Raw genomic sequence first — 19,635 nt, 5'->3', positions numbered from 1 at the left:
GGAACAAATGTGCAATTTAGTGCCGGAGGGATGATTTTTGGTAGGAATTTGGGATGAGAAATAAAAATAAAGTGGAGCCTTTGCATTGTTATCTAAAGGTGGGCAATCAATGTGAGATGTCACCAATAGAAAAAGAAGCGTTTACATTTGGAGAAATGTATAAAGTTCTGGGAAACTTCAAAGACTTTGGCAAAATGGAAAATTGTGTAAAGAAAGGCAAAACTAATTTTGCAAGGCTTACATTATACAATATATAAAAATAGACTGAAGTAACATAACATGTCCATGTACATCTTTGAAGAACAGATGCAGCAAAAACATTTAAATGCATTAAAGAAATTAATAAAATCCAAGAGGACAGTATATTTCTAGGAGCAGCCACACAAGAATAAACTGGACAGTTTGAAGACAGACAGAAAACATAGCAAGACTGTGAAGTAATGCTCACAGAAAGATTTATAGATGGATGGGCTAGCCTTCCTGAGGATGTCACATAATATGGCAAAATTCAAAAATCATTAGGTAGCTCCAGTTTTCTGTATTAGGAAGTAGGATATTACTTGATAAGAAATTGTAATTTATCTGAGATACAAAAACAGAAGAAAATAGCTATGACTAGCAGTTCTTAGATAACAAATTATAGTGCCGCATTGCTAACCCCAACAGAATATGCTTTTTACATCAGAACTAACTATGAAATGGGAAAGCAGTAGCAGAAGTAGATGCAAGATTCAAAGTCAGAGCTGCATTTCACAAACTGAATCAACATGTAGGAATACTATCTGCAAAAATTTAGTCCACAGAGTAACACACCCATAATGTAAAGGAAATGTGTTTGCATTTCTGTTTATTGCTGGTTGGGAAGATAATTTACAGGGAAGTACAGTTGTGATAAGTCACCCCAGTAACACTTTGGAAGAGTTGGAGCCGTGAACATAGATTCAGGGTAGGAATACAGTGGTCACTTCAGGCACTGGAGCCCTGAACATAGATTCAGGGTAGGAATACAGAAGTCACTTCAGGCACTGGAGCCCTGAACATAGATTCAGGGTAGGAATACAGGAGTCACTTCAGGCACTGGAGCCCTGAACATAGATTCAGGGTAGGAATACAGTGGTCACTTCAGGCACTGGAGCCCTGAACATAGATTCAGGGTAGGAATACAGGAGTCACTTCAGGCACTGGAGCCCTGAACATAGATTCAGGGTAGGAATACAGGAGTCACTTCAGGCACTGGAGCCCTGAACATAGATTCAGGGTAGGAATACAGGAGTCACTTCAGGCACTGGAGCCCTGAACATAGATTCAGGGTAGGAATACAGGAGTCACTTCAGGCACTGGAGCCCTGAACATAGATTCAGGGTAGGAATACAGGAGTCACTTCAGGCACTGGAGCCCTGAACATAGATTCAGGGTAGGAATACAGTGGTCACTTCAGGAACTGGAGCCCTGAACATAGATTCAGGGTAGGAATACATGAGTCACTTCAGGCACTGGAGCCTTGAACATAGATTCAGGGTAGGAATACAGTGGTCATTTCAAGCACTGGAGCTCTGAATATAGATTCAGGGTAGGAATACAGTGGTAATTTCAGGCACTGGAGCCCTGAACATAGATTCAGAGTAGGAATACAGTGGACAGTTCAGGCATACCACTTGCCGTCCCTTAAAACCAAGTTGAGGTACAGGTGGCTGCCACAAAAATACTCTAAGCTGACACATTTTCAGGGTAAGCCACCGTAGTTTCTGACACCCAAGAGGAATGTAGCCTTGCAAAGAGTTTCTTTGAAATTCAAAGCAGAAGAGAAGTTGGTCAGCCAGCTATTTACAGACAGTATGTTTTGACACCAATCTACCTAGTTTTTCCTGGTTTGAAAGACAAAGAAATATGTGTCTTGAGTTCTGAAGCCTCTCAGTCTACCCAGATAGTATCTTGGTTGTCTGTCCATGACAAGTGACTGCTACACCCATTCTCTTTTGTCATGAATCTGGGGAAAAGACCAGCAGCTGAATGGTTTATTTTTAGGGCAATTTCAAGAACCTCTTTTGCCATGAAAAACGTGTTAGTCTTAAGAGACACCCTTAACCTTGTTGAAGATAGCATAGGGGTCAAATGTCACAAGTGCCTGCAACTCAGAGCTTCTGCAGTCACAGGAACATCATAGTGAATGAGTTGGTAGGTTAAAAAGGGGCAAGGTAAGCTTTACAATGACAAAGTTAAGGTCCCATGCCCATTTTCTCTGGAATATTAAGTGTAGAATCCCTTTCACGAATAACTATAAGCAAAGCAGTACTGGATTCCTGGGAAGGCAATCTGAAGTAGCAAAAAGATGAACTTTAATTGAGACGTCTGTCAGTCCATTAGTAGACGGTGAAGTTAGGTAGCTAAGGACTTGTACTGAAGCCTATTTGGGCTTAAATGGAAAATTCTTACATGAGAAAAAGAACCTTTTCCACATATCAATAAAAGATTTCCTAGTAGCTATTGCATGAGCTGTTTGCAGAATTTCAGGTGGGAACCTATTCTGGGGATTTCAGGGTCCTATCCCCCAACAACTGTTGGGTTAACAGGCTACAAATCGATGGTAACAGGATTGGTTATCTTCTGTTGAACTAAAGGAGTGAGAATTAATGTTACCCCATCCACTACTGCTTTCACCAGAGCTTTCATGAGCAAGGCAGTGGGGAAAGGAATACATAAGATCTCCCACACAATGCTATAAGAAGGTGGCTGTTGTCCAAGCTGACTTGCTTGGATACCTTGAGCAAAATTTACATACTTGCTAATTTAGAAATTAGGTAAAAAAGGCCTAATTGAGTGGTTTCCCAGAGAAGTTTGATCCTTGGCAAGACTTGAGTTCTAGTCTCCACATAAGGGGGTTAAGGAGGGTCTGCTTAAGAGGACCTCCAATGGGTGGTTATCTGATGGGCTGTTCCATGTTTGTAGAATGATGATGCTTTGCCAAGCCACCTTCACACAATCACTGCCAGCATACACAGACGGCAAAAGTGAGTTTGTCCCAGCTCCTTTATCTACCATATCACTGCAGTGCTGTCTGCGATAACTTTCAGAATGTCTGCTTTACAGCCTTTGTTGTATTTTTTTTAAATGGACGTGTCTCATTTTTCTTTGCCTGTTCAAGTGTGTGTGTGTGTGTGTGTGTGTGTGTGTGTGTGTGTGTGTGTGTGTGTGTGTGTGTGTGTGTGTGCTCCCTGTTCCAGGTCTAATACATCCATAGTTTGGGTTTGAATACTTAGGTGAAGGATGAATGGCATTCCTTGGTTGAGTAGGACTTGCTCTGACACCAAGAAACAGTCTTTGAATGGCCAGGAAAGGTAACATATGCTACAGACAGTGTAGGTGCTGCTACTGCTACAACTTCCATGGGTACCTCCAGATCACCCTTGCATACTGTTTGCCTATGGTACCATAACTATCGGAGTTGACATATAATGTACTAACCTCAGAATCTCACTAGCTCTTGGGCTGGACCTTGAGGAACAATTGCTCTTTCCTCTCCTTTATTTTGTTATCCAGGTTTTGCCTCCTCTCCAAAACCCTCTTACAATTTTTTTCCTGCCCAAAATGGTCAGATTCCACCTATTTTCTATAACACAGACACTGTTTTGATGGAAAGCTCTCAGTACTTGGAAATGGAAGAAGAAATAATTGCTGCACTGTCTCAAGGGTATTCTCCTCTCCTCCAGTGTGTGAAATATTTCTAGGGATAGGATTAAACAACAAAGCAAGTGGTACTTATCCAAAGGGGGCGTGAGAAGTGGTCCCTTGGCATCATCAGTCAGGATGATATGTTAGATCTTTAACAGGGTGTGTATCCTAAGCATTTTATCTGAAGCATCTTCCCTGGAGGGAGAATTATGGTATTATAGTCATACTTTATGATGGAGTTTGTTTACCTTCAAGGATGTTTGTACCAGTCTATAAAGCATTTGCCTTAACGCCATTTGTAATATGGTTCTCACTATGTTGTTCAGAATATCTCCCTGGTACTGTGAGATGATGACTCAAATAGCTTAACTGGAAGCAGTATACACTTTTTTCCAAATCTAATATCCTAACAAATATCGTAAGCTAATAAAAAAAATCCATCGAAAGGTACTTATCGTTGTGAAAGTTGCCTGGAAAAAAACACAAATGCAGTGATGTGGCTAAAATGAAGTTTTCCACTTCTTACCTGACATTCTACTGATATTCTTAGAGTGAGTGAGTGGAGACCAGTCCATTCTGAAGAAATCCAAAGCTCTGAAAGTTGGGCCAAATGGGTGAATGTTGACCGGATGGCTAATTCCCCTCCATTATGAGTGATACTGCAGCATTGATACTTGTTTTTAAGGTATGGACCAAGCATCATCAACAGAATTAAAATTATAATGAAGAATACGGCTAAAATAATGATAAAGAATACATGTACAATTACAGTGAATAATATGACTTTGAAGTTATAATGAAGAATATTACTGCAAAATTGACTGAGTAGCTGTTTCAGGTGGAGAAGATGGGAAAAACATGAAGAAGGACAAACAGTTGAATGAAAGAGATAGAGGGATATTATTGTGGAATAAAAATTGAAATGTAATAGTGGGCTCCTAAATTCTTTATAGTAAAACAGTACATGGACTAATACTAAAGAGAATTTGTCTGATATCACTTAAGGCATAAAGGGCAGACTACTGTTGTGTTGTTATTTACGTAGGGATAGACAAAAGATTTCAGTACCTGCTGGACAACTTGCAGATCCCTATGCAAATTAAAGTTTTTATCCTTACCCCACTGCCAACTTCTCTTAATAGTTACATTACATCTTCACTATGCCTTCTTAAAATCCACTACTGTTTTGATCCAACTGTCCATTTCAGCAGATAGACCGACCATTTTTTCCTGTGACATAATAATTTCTTGTGTCTCCCGTAGACATTTTATTTGAAATACAGCATGGTGGATAGGAAGAATAATCTTCTTGAAGAAGTAATGTTGTAAAAACACATTAACAGACAAGATTTAACAAATCTATAAAACAGACAGTGGGTACAGAGACATTAACATTACCTTGAAATAGGCATGAGAGGAGGTACAGGTCTGAGTCATTTAGTGTATGACTAAAGAGATGAGGAGCAAGGCTTCTGCTTCACCAGAAATGGAACAGATGAAAAATAACATACTAGAATTTAGCCAACTATTAGACTGATGCACCTTTGTCTAAAAAGCAATTTCATTCAATGTGACAACTAGGCAACAAGAGCCAACAACATTTTATACATAAGCCTATTCAGTCAAGTCTTTAAGACAGAACATGTAACCCAATTTACCCTGAAGTTTAGAGATCCTAGAGCTAGTTATACTGGTCAGGAGCTGAAGCTCTCTGTATGTGCATAAAAAATCTCTATTGGGCTTCCCACTCAGTTTTGCAGATTCCCCCAAATGACATGTAAGACATCAACAAGCTAAACCGTATTCCTCAGGACCTTGCAGTTCAGCAGGGTCGTGCATTCCATTCCATACACCAAAATTGTTTTTTAGCTCCTTCCTAACTTGCATCGGCACTATTGTGCTTCCGACCATCCAGCACCTTGGCAATGTTGTAGAACATGCTTCCTGTTATACTCTACCTTCCTGATACCATAGCTATCATCCCAAACTGAGACAGGTAAAAGTTCATCCAGCTAGTTCACTGCCATGTAGGTGCTTCGTGCATAATGATATTACAAAACAGGAGTGGTTTTTCAAGGTCTTTTTTTTCCCTCTTTAACTCTGTTCTATACTGCCTGCTCCCTTGCAATGTCATCTACTTTCATCCATGTTATCACTTGCTTCAACCAAGCTACACATCCAAATGTTCCATCTTGCTCTCTGATCTAGTCCCACAGACAGGCTGTAGGCAATGTTAGCAGTTAATAACCATTATAATGTGTGGGGAGCGTAGATGCAAAACACACTGTCAGCCTTAAATGTAGTGTCACATTATAGGAAAATGCAGGCACATTTGTTCAGAGTGCAAGAAACCACATACCTCTCAAATTCTTTGCTCAAGTATTCTGAACTTTAGACAAAAATAAGGAGGATATGACGACCCCAAGCCAGGGACAATTTCTAAATATTACTCTAGTTCACCTTTAATAGAACTGCAGGTTTTTGTAACACCCAATATTTTTTGAACAATAACAAATATTGGGTGGCGCAGTGGTGCAGCGGTTAATGCTGTCGCCTCACAGCAAGAGGTTCTCCGGTTCGATTCCTGGCTGGGGTGCCTTCTGTGTGGAGTTTGCAGGTTCTCCCTGCATTTGCGTGAGTTTCCTCCGGGTACTCCGGTTTCCTCCCACATTCTAAAGACATGCTTCTGGAGCATTTCTCCCCGGGCCACTGCTGAAAACAGGATCTGTGGAACCTAGTCGGACTTTCCCGGTCAACAAATGTTAAATAAAAATAAATAAAATATGAAACTGTAATGACTGGCATTACTGACTGACTGCAATCTTCAGTGTCAATAATTTACCAGAAAATCAAAAAATATTATGAGACAGAGCAAAAATATAAGACATTCTGCAAAATCAGGGCAGCTGAGGAGTATGTGTAGGAATGGGAACTCTGGAAACACCCACTGTCTAGCTGTCAGTCATCATATATGTGAAATGTCATGCCAATAGCACTCCTAGCATCTTGAATTTAGGAAAAAGTGATACATTCATTGATGGCAGGGAAGAATAGTTATTCACAGATAGTGGACTGCACGATAGCTATGGATACCGGACACTTTGCTATGTGGTCAAATGTATAATTAGTCATTGATAAACACCTGAGACCACTTCACACTATGGGAAAAGATGCAGCTTACCTTCTTGCTCTTCATCCACAATATCATGGTTTAAATCTTCAGGACCAGATTGTTGTCTGTTGTAAAAATGCAGGCTGCCCTAAAGGAAACACACCAAAATGAAAAAAGAAAAGTTAGTAAGATTTAATACCATAGTAAGGAGCTATCATTCATACACTGCTACTGTTATCCCCACTTATATTTTTCATAATATGGCACTGCTTTATTAATTAGTATTTTACATATTGCTCTATGAAGAGACTACTTATTTACAGTGATATTTCTCACTTTTACTTGCCTTTTATTATGATACTTGTTTTACTTTTTTAGTTATATGTCATCAATTGATTGCAGGTCTTATTTGTTGGTTTTATTGGTTTGTTTCCTCAGACGTGTAATTGTTTATCTGCCTTTGCTTTTAGTTTGTGAACTACTCTGTTTCTGCACTTAAATTTGAGCTAGTATCCTTATTTTATGCTTCATGCTAGCAGACTGATTTATGGCAGAAACATAATGATTTACGGGTAGGATTAAAGAAAAACAATACCAGTGCTACAATTGTATTTTCTGTTAATACTATCATTCTAAACTAAGGTTAATAGTAACTAGAAATAATACACTCATGTAAGAGGAAAAAGCATAGCAGGATCTTTAGAAGGTTGGTTCGAAAATGGTTGTACAGAACTCAGATCCATAGGTGAGTAGACACAAAGCTTGCATCTTAAGTAACCTTCACAAAGTTTAGCCATAAGGTTATGTGACATTATCAGGCCAAGTGAAGTAGACCAGTACCACAGATCACACGGATGGATCTAAAATTACCAATTCACTTACCAAGTTCACGTTTACAAGTAACCAAGGTGTTATGATGTTTAATATGCAGAGGGAATCCATTCCAAAAGCAAAAGCTGTGTTGTGTTAAGTATCTATCATGACTGCAGGTGCTGTTTATGTGAATGTTAAGGTGTTTTGGTGCTGGTATTTGTAGCAAAATCAGTTCTATGAAAATTAAGGTGATTAAAAAGGGCAGTATGTTTCACAGTGCAAAAAGCCAGCCATTGGGTCATCATGTAATTTTCTATGGGAAACAGTATAAAGAAAGGGGGTGAATGGGCATCCAATCCTTTTGGTTTGGAATTTCTATAGCTTTTTAAGGTGTTTTAGGTGTTAGAGGGATAAAAAAAGCAGATGGCACCCAAGTAGCATTTGTGCTTTTTTGTAGCGAGTAGGTTTCGTTTACCACAGTTACTCCTTTTATCTGTGTTCTTTAGATTCTAAATGTCTAGAGAGATAAATGCTGAAGGGCACTGCTTTCAATAATAGATGTAATGAGGGATGTATATACTGGAACTATCACTTCCTTGGACCTGGAGGAGATGACCACATGGATAAAATGTATTAAGTAGAATGATTATTAAACCACAACTGAGATATGGTGACCAAAGGTAAGCTCACTATCAGAATATACAGGCTTCTAATGACTGTGCTCATTTTGAGAGGAACATACATGATGTGTTGTTGTTGTCTATTGGCTTTTCCTGGTTCGGGGTTGCCACAGCGGAACTCCGGTCCGCTAATGATTGGCAGCAGATTTTCATGAACGCCGAGGTGCCAGCTCGACATTCAACCTTTAACGAAGGCATGCCCATTTACGCATGTCTTTCGAATGCCCACCCAACCACGGGGAGGACATGTAGACTCCACACAAAAGGCACTCCCCGCACTCCAGCTGAGAATCGAATGGGAGAACCTCTTGCTGTGAGGCAACAACACTACCGCTGCACCACTGCGTGTAATAAAACAAAAGTACTCAATTTACTGAAGATGACAACAATACAGTCTTTTGTTTTGAGGGTGTGTGCATGGTAATTACAAAAAACACTGAGTGTCAGAAGGGGAATTAACAACCGCACCCCAGTTTGCAGTCATCAGCTAAGTTTTGTCAGTCATAGACCCTTGCTCTCTGCTTTCAGATCAGCAAATTAGACTCTAAAGTGGAGGGTGGCCTGGGAAAGAGCCCTGCAAGACATTCCACTTTTGACACATTTTGCTTGGGAGAGATTCCCCCAGCCTTTACTATGTGGGTTCTTTCACTTTGCCAGTTACCAAGCCAACAAATGAAGTAAGGATTAATGTTTATATAGGTAAATTTATCAATATTACCTGCATGATGAATGGTGCTGGATGCCCTGGCCAGGTCAAAATATGAAGTATAGACTGTCTGACCCTCCACAAGGGCTTCAGTAACTGTTTCATAACAGCCAGACTGAGTAGCCATAATCTACCTTTCATAAAACCAAACCAATTAGGATCCAGAGTCTGAAATCAGCTAATGTCTAGGCTCATCATATTCTTGGTTAAAATAGTTTAATTCAATGAAAGTTTTTATAGAACAACAAACATCTTCCATAAATAATAATGAATTCTGTTAATGGCACAATATAGGTTCATAGGTGTGTACTAGGCTAATGGCCCTGGAGCCTTTACAAGCCTAGTCCATAGCATTACCCTGGCATCGTGCCACCAGAACTTAGTTCCCTGTGCCTCTGTTAAGTATAGCTACTGGAGTGATCCCTGGGGTGAATTTTCTAATTCCCATCCACTCATCAAGATTTCTCTTGAAGAGGGCCAGTGGGGTGCTCTGCTTGACATGTATGGGAAGTCTATTCCATAGCATGGGCAATCTCTGGGTTATGAACCTGCCCCTCCAGCATGTTCTGTTGATTGTGGTAATATGGTTGAGGTCTCTGGAACATGTGGTGTGGAGGGATTGTGATTTCTTTAGATGTAGCATTTCTAACAGAGCTGGGTCAGACAGGGCTTTGTAAGTCAAGTAGAGATTGCCTCTAAGTAGGCAATATGAGACAGACAATAGTTGGATTTTTCTGAGTCTGTCCATATAGGACAGATGTTTAAGGACTAGGATCCTCTTTGTGAGGCACTTTGCTGCCTCTCCAGTTGTTGCAGGTGTTTAGTGAGGTACATGCCAAATGGGGCATTGTACTTGATGATTGGCCTAATGAGGGAAGAGTAGAGGGAGACAATGACCTCTTTCTTCCTGGATGCAAAACCCTCAGTAATGAGATTTTTATTATTTATTTTATTTATTTATTTACATTTGTTTACCGGGAAATTCCAACTGGACGCAGGTACTTTTTCAGCGGATGCCTCGAGAGAAAAGCTCCACATCATGTACATGATAAATAGAGATACAGAGTTGCAGCAATAGTAAACAACATTGCAGGTTGTTGGCTTTAATACAACAAGATATTGATTATCAACAGTATATACAGCAAATATTGCAAGTTAAGATAGTTTATTGTCGTTTATAATATTAGTAATAAAGTTGTCAGACAAGATTTTAACGTATGTAAAGACAACTCGCTAATTCTGACTGTGGTTAGTAGTGGTGGTAGTATAGTTGGGTTAAGAGTCTAGGTGGGGGGGGAAGAGGGGGTGTTAGTCTGGATTAGAACAAGGACAAAGCCAGTGCAAATTTAAGTGGAATTTGAGTGCAGTCTTGAAAAGGCTGCTGGAAGGTAGAGTAGTTATAGAGGGTGGAAGATTGTTCCAAAGTTTAGATATGGTACATGAAAATATGGCTTCTCCTGCTGAGTTTTTGGGTTTGATAACAGTGAGTTGATTTTTGTTTCTTGATCTTAGGTGCCTACTGGAGTGATAGGGTTGGAGAAGGATTTGAAGGAAAGGGATGTTAAGGGGGTGGTTAATAAGTTTATGAGTGAGGGTGAGTTAATTAAAGTGAAGGAGTTGTGGGAGTTCTAGATAGTTTAGTTCTTTAAGGGAGATACAATGATGGCTGCAATAGGAGGTTCCAGTGGCATATTTAGCAATTTTGTTGTAACAAGCATCCAGCTTGTGAAGGTCTGTCTAAGGTTGGTAAGTATGGGGGATGCATAGAGTAGGGTGGAGATTAGCTGGGAATTGGCTATGGAATTTCTAGCCACCTTGGTTAGGAATTGGCAGCTTCAATATAATGCAACAAGTTTCTTGTGAACTTTGTTTATTGTGAGAGATATGTGGGTGTCAAATCTAAGTTTGTTGTCTATTTCCACACCAAGTAATTTTGTGTGTTCTGAAAGAGAGATGATGGTATTGTCTTTAGCGAGAATGTTGAAGTGGGTGGTGTTTTGGGAGGCTTTGGAAGGTTGGAACAGGAGAAGTTTTGTTTTACTTGGGTTGAGTAGGAGCTGAGCATTGGATAACCAGCTTACTACAGAAGAGAATGATTCCTGTGTGATTTGTTGAAGTTCTGGTAGAGTGGGGGCAGAGCAGGATGAGAGTAGAGTCGTCTGCATACTGTATAAAAGATGCTTGTGTGGTGGCAGTATGTAGAGTTAGTGAAAAGTGAGAATAGTAGAGGGTCAAGGATAGAGCCTTGGGGAACTCCGAGAGTAACTGGGAGGCGAGGTGATATGTTATCGTCCCAGATTACTGATTGCTGGTGTCTGTGTAGATAGCTTTGGAACCAGTTGCAGGCTGACTGTGAGACAGAGAGGTTGGAAGGAGTAGAGAGTAGTAGCTCATGAGATACCATGTCAAAGGCCTTTGAGAGATCTAGAAATATCGCATTAGAAAAGAGGCCATTGTTTTTGTGATGAAGTACAGTGTTGGTGAAGGAGAGCAGAGTGGAGTTAGTGATTTGATATGGCCTGAAACCATGTTGGGTTTTGGAGAGGAGATTATTAGCTAGGAGGTAGTTGGAGACCTGGGTATTGATACATTTTTCAAGTATCATGGAGAGAGGGGAGAGGCTAGCAATGGGGCGGTAATTGGAGAGTTCAGTGGAGGGGAATGATGTGCAATATCTTCCATATTGCGGGAACATAGCTTTCTATTATAGAATGGTTGATTAGAATTGAAATTGGGTAGGCTAGTGTATCAGCTGCAATTTTCAAGTATTCAGAGGGGAGGTTGTCAGATGCAAGTTTGGTGGGTTTAAGTTTTGACAATAGTCTTTTTATGTTGGAGGTAGGTACTGAGGTGAAGAAAAAAAGACGAGTGGGGGGTTTAGGGTTAGGAGTTGGGGGGCTGTTGTAGGGAAGTGTTGTTTGTTTAGAGATGTTATAGTTTCAGTGAAGTGTTTGTTGAAGGATTCAGCAATACTGCTGGAGGAGGGGGAATGGATGGCTGGGGGGTATCAACCTTCCCTGGGTGGAGGATAGTGTTAATAGTGGACCAAGACTGCTTAGGGTTGTGGTTGGTAGAGTTTAGGGTGGATTTATAATAGAGGGCTTTGTCTAATTTTATTTGCTTTTTGGCTTTAATGTTCAGTTCAAGGAATGATTTCCTCTCTGAGTTATTTTTTGTGTCACATAGAAGGACTTTCTGCACACAATGGCAATGCAGTGGTCAAAAGAGAGGTTACTGTCAACCTGTGTTCTCAGATCTCTTATAACACCTTCTGGGTTCAGTAGACTACCATCGATGTGGTAATTCATGAGAACCGGGTTTTTCCCAAAGGGGATGATGACACATTTTTTGGCATTGAGATTAAGGCCATGGTTCTGACACAAGTCACTGGTCTCAGTGAGGCCTAATAAATATTCATTATTATGTATAACAGAATATCCAAAAAGTTTTTTGTAATAAGCATTTTGAATTATGTTCATTATTAAGTATCACAGCTGCAGGTACAGTAAATAAAAATATACCATGTTTCCATTTCTTTTAAAATCCTGGAACTATACAGATATAAATGCAGATTAGAAAAGTGATATATGACAATATTTTTCAAAAAATGACTGTTGTGTAAATGCTACATATATAAAGTAGCATTGGTTTTGTCAAGAAATATTCTTTTAAATATCTATGATATGATATATATTTATGAATGATTGTCTCATGAAATATCAGACATGAATGAAAAAAATTGTGATAATTTCAGAGTGAATCTAAAATGATAGAAAACTGCACAAACTAAAAGTAGTTTTTGCAGGGGTAAATCCCCCTGCAACCCCCCCCCCCCACATACACACACACCCTGCTAATTATATATACGAATTCCAAGATCACATAACAGTGCGTTAAGGACAAATTCCCTTACCCCGCTGTAACTCAATATCATAAAAAAACAAATCCCAGCAAAACCACCAGTGAAAATGTTTTTTTTTTTTAATTACTAAAAAGCATTTGCTAGTAGGACTTTTAACTCTTCTCAGATGCAACCATATATATAAATAGAGAGAGAGAGATGCACTGATCGAAATGCCAGACTATCTGCTTTCATGAGCAGAAATGCTTCTAAAAGTAGTGACTGTACATAAAAATACTTTTTGAAATATTTATTTTTTATAAAATAATTTTGCAATGTTACTTTGGAGGTCATGTATAACTTACTTTAATGAATATACTGCGTGATTTTTGAATGACTAGGTATAAATTTTTGCAGGGCAATAATTATGAAATACCACCTAAATCAATGTTATTAAAGCTTAAACCATTTCAATAACAGATGCAGACATAATTTATGCTTGTAAGAAGAACAGTGTTTACCTATGCAGGGATTTATTAAGCAAGATAAAGTGAACTCATAAGTAATACGTATAAAACCAAAATAACAATTGTCATAACAATACAGGCAAGTACGTGTTTAAATATGGTAACATATAATTTAAAATGTTAAGCTTAATGGCTGAATACTAAAAACAAAAAAAACTCCAACAAATGAAAACAAAAATGAAGCAGGCAGCCAGGTTCCACACAAATATTTAATAAATTAAATGCTTTTGTGTGAAACTGACAGATGAAGTCCTTTGTATTTTCAGACGAAACCGCTTAATTTATTAAATATTTGTGTGGAGCCTGGCTGCCTGCTTCATTTTTGTTTCACTTAATGGTTGAATGTGAAACAGATATATGTAGCTAACCTAATTTTTTTTCATTACATATTCACATCTCAATTTGATACAAGGGAGGTCAGGACAGGATGGTTGTAGTGTTGTCATAATAGTCTGTTACAATGTTGTGTTAATGAAAGTTCATATTAAATAAAATATAAAATATTCCCATCTGTGTAACTTACTGTTCTTTCTGTGTTTCTTGGACACTTTCTAATTCTTCTGAATATTTAGTCTGTTACTGTACTGTCGGCTTTATTGTTTATGTAAAGTTCATTTATTAATTTTTAACTCTTATTCCTGTCAAGTTATATATATAATTGCTATTTTTATCTGAGAGGAGGGGTATCATTTACCACTGTATGTTAACAAGCTGTCTCTCCTCTGCTTGGCAAGAAAGGTTCACCCTACTACCAGTTAAAATATTAATGTGCATTGATTCATATTTGGTTTAATTAGGAGCACCAGGTTACTGGAGGTCCCTGGTCATTCCAGGGTGGTGTCAGAGCTACTCTTCCAGGAAGAAAGTTATATGGAACTGGAAAATGTCACCAGCCTTCCCTGGGAATCATGTGTGTGTAAATAATATCTTGTATGAAAGATATTTACCATGGGTAAGGGGCACTCAAAGACACTGTGGTTTACAGGGAGGTTAGTGAGAAAAGGGATTGAGAGTGCTAGACCAAATACTCAGCTCTGCTTGTATGCACTCTAATTTGGGGGCTAGGTTCCAGACATTCATTATATTCTTCAGTTTCTGATAAATCACTAAGTTTAAACTCACTGATGTTTAGTCTGTCAATAATGCCAATCATTAGAGTTCTGTGATATATTAATGCAATGCATCCTGTAGTTAAAAGTATAGGATTTGAACTGTTTCACCTCCATTTGCTTGTCACATCTGTTTTTGTCTGTATATAAATAGAAGGTTCCTGCATTGCACTCTTCTATTTGTAACCTGTTTCTTGAGTCAAAGATGTGAGGTTTGAATCCTTCCCTTCTATTTTATTTCAGTCTGTCAGTTGGTACAGAGAAAACCACAAAAAGGAAGCTAGAGCCTTGGAAAAAAAATAAATAAATAAAACAAGAATCTGAAACAACCTCAGCCCAACCAGTTGACAGAAACAACAGGCAAAATCAGTTGTTTAAAATAAAACCTTTTAATAAAAAGGCGAGTGCTTTTGTCTGTTATAAACTTAGAACTTTATCACAACTAAGCACAAATAAACATCACACCAATAAATACTCATCAAACAACTTATTAATTGAATGTACAATTAAAATAAGTTCAATGAAAATAGAAGAAGTTCCATATTTATTTAAAGCAATACTTTAGCAGCTCATAGTTTGAGTAAACTAGTTAAAGAAAGTGCATCATTCAGTCCAAGGGGTTCACAGGCATTTAACCACACTTGCCAAAGAAGCTTGCAATACTCTAATGTACGTTCTCAAGGACCCCCCAGGCTAAATAATATCTGTTCCAATGCTAAAAGGAAAGCTTCTTCTTACTGTTGCAATTCTTTTTCTTTAAACCATGTATTGTTACAGTTTGAAATACTAATGTCATCATAGTGTTGATAAATTATCTTTTTCAATATGCATTCAGTTTTACCTGCATAAAAATAATGGTAATCATTACAAAAAGCCAAGTACAGAGGTACAATCAATGCCTCAGGAAAACTTAAAAGAATAAGTACAGCTTTAATAATCAACTCTCTCATTTATATATTATGTATTTTATATTGTGCACAGAATCTGCACTTCCTAGTCCTAAGCTTTTACTACCACTCAATATTATTTTAGTAGCTTCCGCTTCCAATTTCTCTTTTAAATTTGGCTGTCTCTTGTATACAAACTGTGTTATACCCCTAATATCTTAGGAGTCAGTATCAAATTCAATGATTTTCCATTTCCTCTGGATTAGTGACTTTATGTTCATACTTTCCCATCCAAATTTTAAAATAATCGCACAGTCAAAACTCTCTGAATCATTACTGCTTCCATTGTTCAACTCAGAATCGGTGGGGGTTATATCCTTGTTCAATAATGGGAAAAAAATCTGTCTTGACTTTTCTTTAAAATTTCATCTCTTATTTCCAACAATAATGTCCTTGGGTAACCTCTGTCCAAAACATCCCACCTAAATGTTCCAATTTATCCTTTAGTTTGCCATCTTCCAAAACAATTCTAGATAGCTAACCATTTGTCCCTCCACCAAACTCCTCTTTTTTTTAATAAGGATAGTTGCTTTGAAGATGTAAATAATTGTTTGAAAACAAGGACATTATTCTGTTTTTATTGAACTTGTCATTTTAATTGTTCATTTAATTAGCGGTTCAATCAGAATTTATTGGTGTGATCAGGTCATGTGATTATATGGATTTTTATAAAAAGGAGATATGGTCCGTTTGTGATTAGCTGATGAAGTCCTAAATTTATAAGGGATGAATGCACTTAACTTTTTTTAAAAAAGTTTTGTTGCAAAGAATTTATTCTGCCTGCTGTTTCTGTGGAGTGGCTGGGCAGATGTTGTTTTGGATTCACAGCTGGTACAGTGGGTTAAGGCTGTTCGCTGCAGATCCTTTGACACATTGTTTTATTCCCTCATCCCTGATTTACCTACTGTGTGACCTTGAGGAAGTCACTTAATGAGACAGTGCTTTGGGACAACTGGAAATTTGGCCAGGCTTCTCAATGGTCCCCTGGACTGCAAGTCTAGCAAATAACTATGAACCAGTGTAGTTATGGTATAAAGGAAGAATGAACTAATTTTAGTAAACATGAGCAGCATCACATTAGGCATGTACTTTGGGTATGATCCTTGGTTTCCTTGCTATGTTGACAGTGTTTTTATTATTTAGCTGTGAAAAAAAATAACAGCATGAAGTCTATGAGTTTACAGTTACTGTTTTAATTATGTATACATTTTTAATTTAGATTGCATTTCAAAACTGTATGCCTGCAAAAACAATGTGCTTTGGCTACAACAGTTTGTCTTCCACTTTATGCAGATAAGTAAGGCTATGAGTTTTTAAAGAGCTACTTCCCGTAAAGCTTAATTATCTCAGTCTTTTGTCTTCTCTACGATTCTGATCAAGTTACTTCAACAGAGGGTAATCCTGGGCCGTCTCAGAATAGGGACATTTGTTTCCACAGGGCTGTCCCGGACTGTTAACAAATGTGCTATGCCTTACCGGCACTCTTCACGTGGCTGCTAATTAGTGCTTCACTCCAAGTTATTTGATTATGAATTCCAGCACATCTGATGTAGTTTAATGGACTGCCATATGCATTTTACTAACAGTGAGATTCAAGGAAAGATAAGCTTACTGTTTCTAATGTTAAGTCTGTTGTCCATGCAAGAGTGCTTTGTTTTGTTTAGATGTCTGTCAGTGTTTTTGGTGTAAGATTTAAAACAAAGTAAATATAATCTCTGTGATAACTGTAAAAGTAAATAAAAACAGTGTTTCACAGTAATTTGGGAGAGAAAGCCAAGTAATGGGATATTGTTGTGGCTGGTTGGGGGCTGGTTCATTACCCTGCATAGGGCCTGCTTTTATCACAGTCTGGCTATGCTGACTCTGATTACATAACCTTTAAACAATATAGTATTATCAACCATTTGGGTAGGTCAGACCTGTACTGAGTAACATCAGATGGCAGAGCTAGTCTTGAGAAGATATAGGTGTCTTGCTAGCATGTAAGCCCTCAAGGGGGAAAAAAATGTTGTTGTATTCATTACTAAATATTCTGATATTTGCATGATTTGTGGGTTGTTGAACATAAGCTGCTGCAGCATCAATGTTGTCTTTAATCATTTTGCTTTATTCATTGCACTAAAAATGAATCATTTCATTAATAGGCCTGGAATGTGTAACACAGTATAAGCATTTTTAATTTTAGTACTATATTTTGCAGTACATTCTTTACTGCCAACTGTAACTGTGAAGGGGTTGAGATTTGAAAGGTCATATAGTCTGTATTATTTGTTGGGATGATCAGAACTGTCTGATCTTCAGCATCTATTACACAGTCTTTGCAAATTACTGTGATACAAACCTTCTCTAAAAGATTGGATGGTAAAAGGATTCCCGCAGTTAATTAAAAATGTTTAGTTTGTCTGCAGTTAATGCATAGGGCTAAAGCTGTGACTTGTTAATGAGATGCTTGCTTGCTGAGCAAATGGTGCATTGTTTGAATTTTTCCACCTTCATTTACGTACTGGGTAACCTTGAGCAAGTCACTTAAATAGATAATGTTATGGGATATTGAGAGTTTGGGCTAGGCTCCTTAATGGTCTCCTGCACTGCATGCCTAGTAACTAACAATGATCATGTGGCTGTTTTTTTCATTCTATATTGCATAGTGGATCTAGTTCAGGAAATGTTATGGAAATATCATTAGCACACCAGTTAATGCAACATGGGTGATTTATTCTTCAAGGTTGTGGACACTACATTTGTAAATGAAACATTGAAATGCAAAGTTGTTTGCCAACAGCAGCATCTCCATTAATAGTAGTTATTTAATGTGGAATTATTCAGATGAATTTTACTTCTGCAAAGGTTGTTCATATTAACTTAACATATTTTATTAGGTGGTTAATACTTCTTAAGTTCTCATCATAAATACTTTTCTATTTAAAATGTGCTACACGTGGCATGGCCTTATAATGTGATGTAGTTCTTCCAAAGCTACCAATAAAGTACATTCAATTTATCTCTTCATAACAATAAGGAGTATAAAATATCGCTGCTGATGGGGTTGGGGGCTGGGGATTATCTGTGGATGAAAGTATCTTACACTCATCCTTTTAAATAGTCTTTTATCTGGTTTGCAGGAAAAGTCAGCAAGTGAGTGTGTGTGAATTAACTTGGAATACTTTACTATGGTTATGATGTTTGTGTGAAACAAATTTCAGATATGTTACTTTAGTCATTATTACAGTTATTTTTTTACACATACATCTGAGAAGGATGGAATGAATAATGTAGCTATGATTGCTGGGTCTGGGTGATGTCTTAAAAATGACTGATCCTACTGAAATGATAAAGTTAAAAAGACACTAGTGTGTCTTTGGTGGACTAGTGTGCATTTGTGTAAAGCAAACTGTGGTCAGTTTTATCACAATCAGACATATGTGTACACAATCAATAATGTGGCCACAATTGATAACTATGGATATAGATGAATTACAGTGAAACCAATTTTAGTGAAATTTTATGGTTGAAATGTATTAAAACTGGTATAGTTGTTATTATTAGTTAATCCATTTTGTTTCATTGCTTACTGGAAAAACGTGCAAGACTATACATTTAAAATATACTCTTGAAAATGTGCCATATTAAACAAGAAATATAATTTATAGGTTCCTAGGTTGGTACTAGGCTATCGGCCCTAGGACCTATACAAGCTTAGCCTTAACAATTCCCTGGATATTTCTTACCACGATATTTACTTCTCTGTCTAGCAGGGCAACTGACATGATCCTCGGGGTGAATTTCCTATCTCCCATCCAATCATCAAGGTTCCTTTTCAAGAGGGCCAAGGAGGCGCTCTGTTTGACATGTATGAGCACTCTATTCCAGAGTATTGGGAGTCTCTGGGTCAGAAACCTATCCCTCCAGCATGTTTTGTTCACTGTGATGAGAAGGTTTAGATCCCTGGAGCATGTGGCTCTGAGGGATTGGGATTTCTTTAAGTGGAGCATGTCCAACAGCTCAGGGTTTGACATAGCCTTCTATGTTAAGCAGAGATCACCTCTGAGTAGACAATATGCCACAGAGTATAGCTGGAGTTTTTTTCGACGGTCAGCATATGGCATCTGCTTTAGGCCTGTGATTCTTTCTGTGGTCTTTCCAGATGTTGCAGATGTCTTGTGAGGTACATACCAAATGGGGCATTATACTCTATAATGGGTCTAATGAGGGATGAGTACAGTGGGACAAT

At 38.1% G+C, this 19,635-nt stretch overlaps 1 protein-coding gene across 3 annotated transcripts in view; it reads right to left on the bottom strand.

Annotated features, from left to right (window-relative positions):
- LOC122812030 overlaps window positions 1-19,635 on the bottom strand; it is a 639,997-nt gene that overhangs the window by 265,854 nt on the left and 354,508 nt on the right. For all 3 annotated transcript variants that reach the window (XM_044084271.1, XM_044084270.1, XM_044084272.1), the window contains one exon: window positions 6,851-6,929. In XM_044084271.1, coding sequence (XP_043940206.1) covers window positions 6,851-6,929 — 79 coding nt within the window. The remainder of the gene's footprint in view (window positions 1-6,850; window positions 6,930-19,635) is intronic.

The sequence above is a fragment of the Protopterus annectens genome, chromosome 9.part0 (assembly GCF_019279795.1).
Source record: "Protopterus annectens isolate FY-2018-M chromosome 9.part0, PAN1.0, whole genome shotgun sequence".
Taxonomy (NCBI): domain Eukaryota; kingdom Metazoa; phylum Chordata; order Ceratodontiformes; family Protopteridae; genus Protopterus; species Protopterus annectens.
This window is presented reverse-complemented; position numbering and strand designations above follow the sequence as displayed.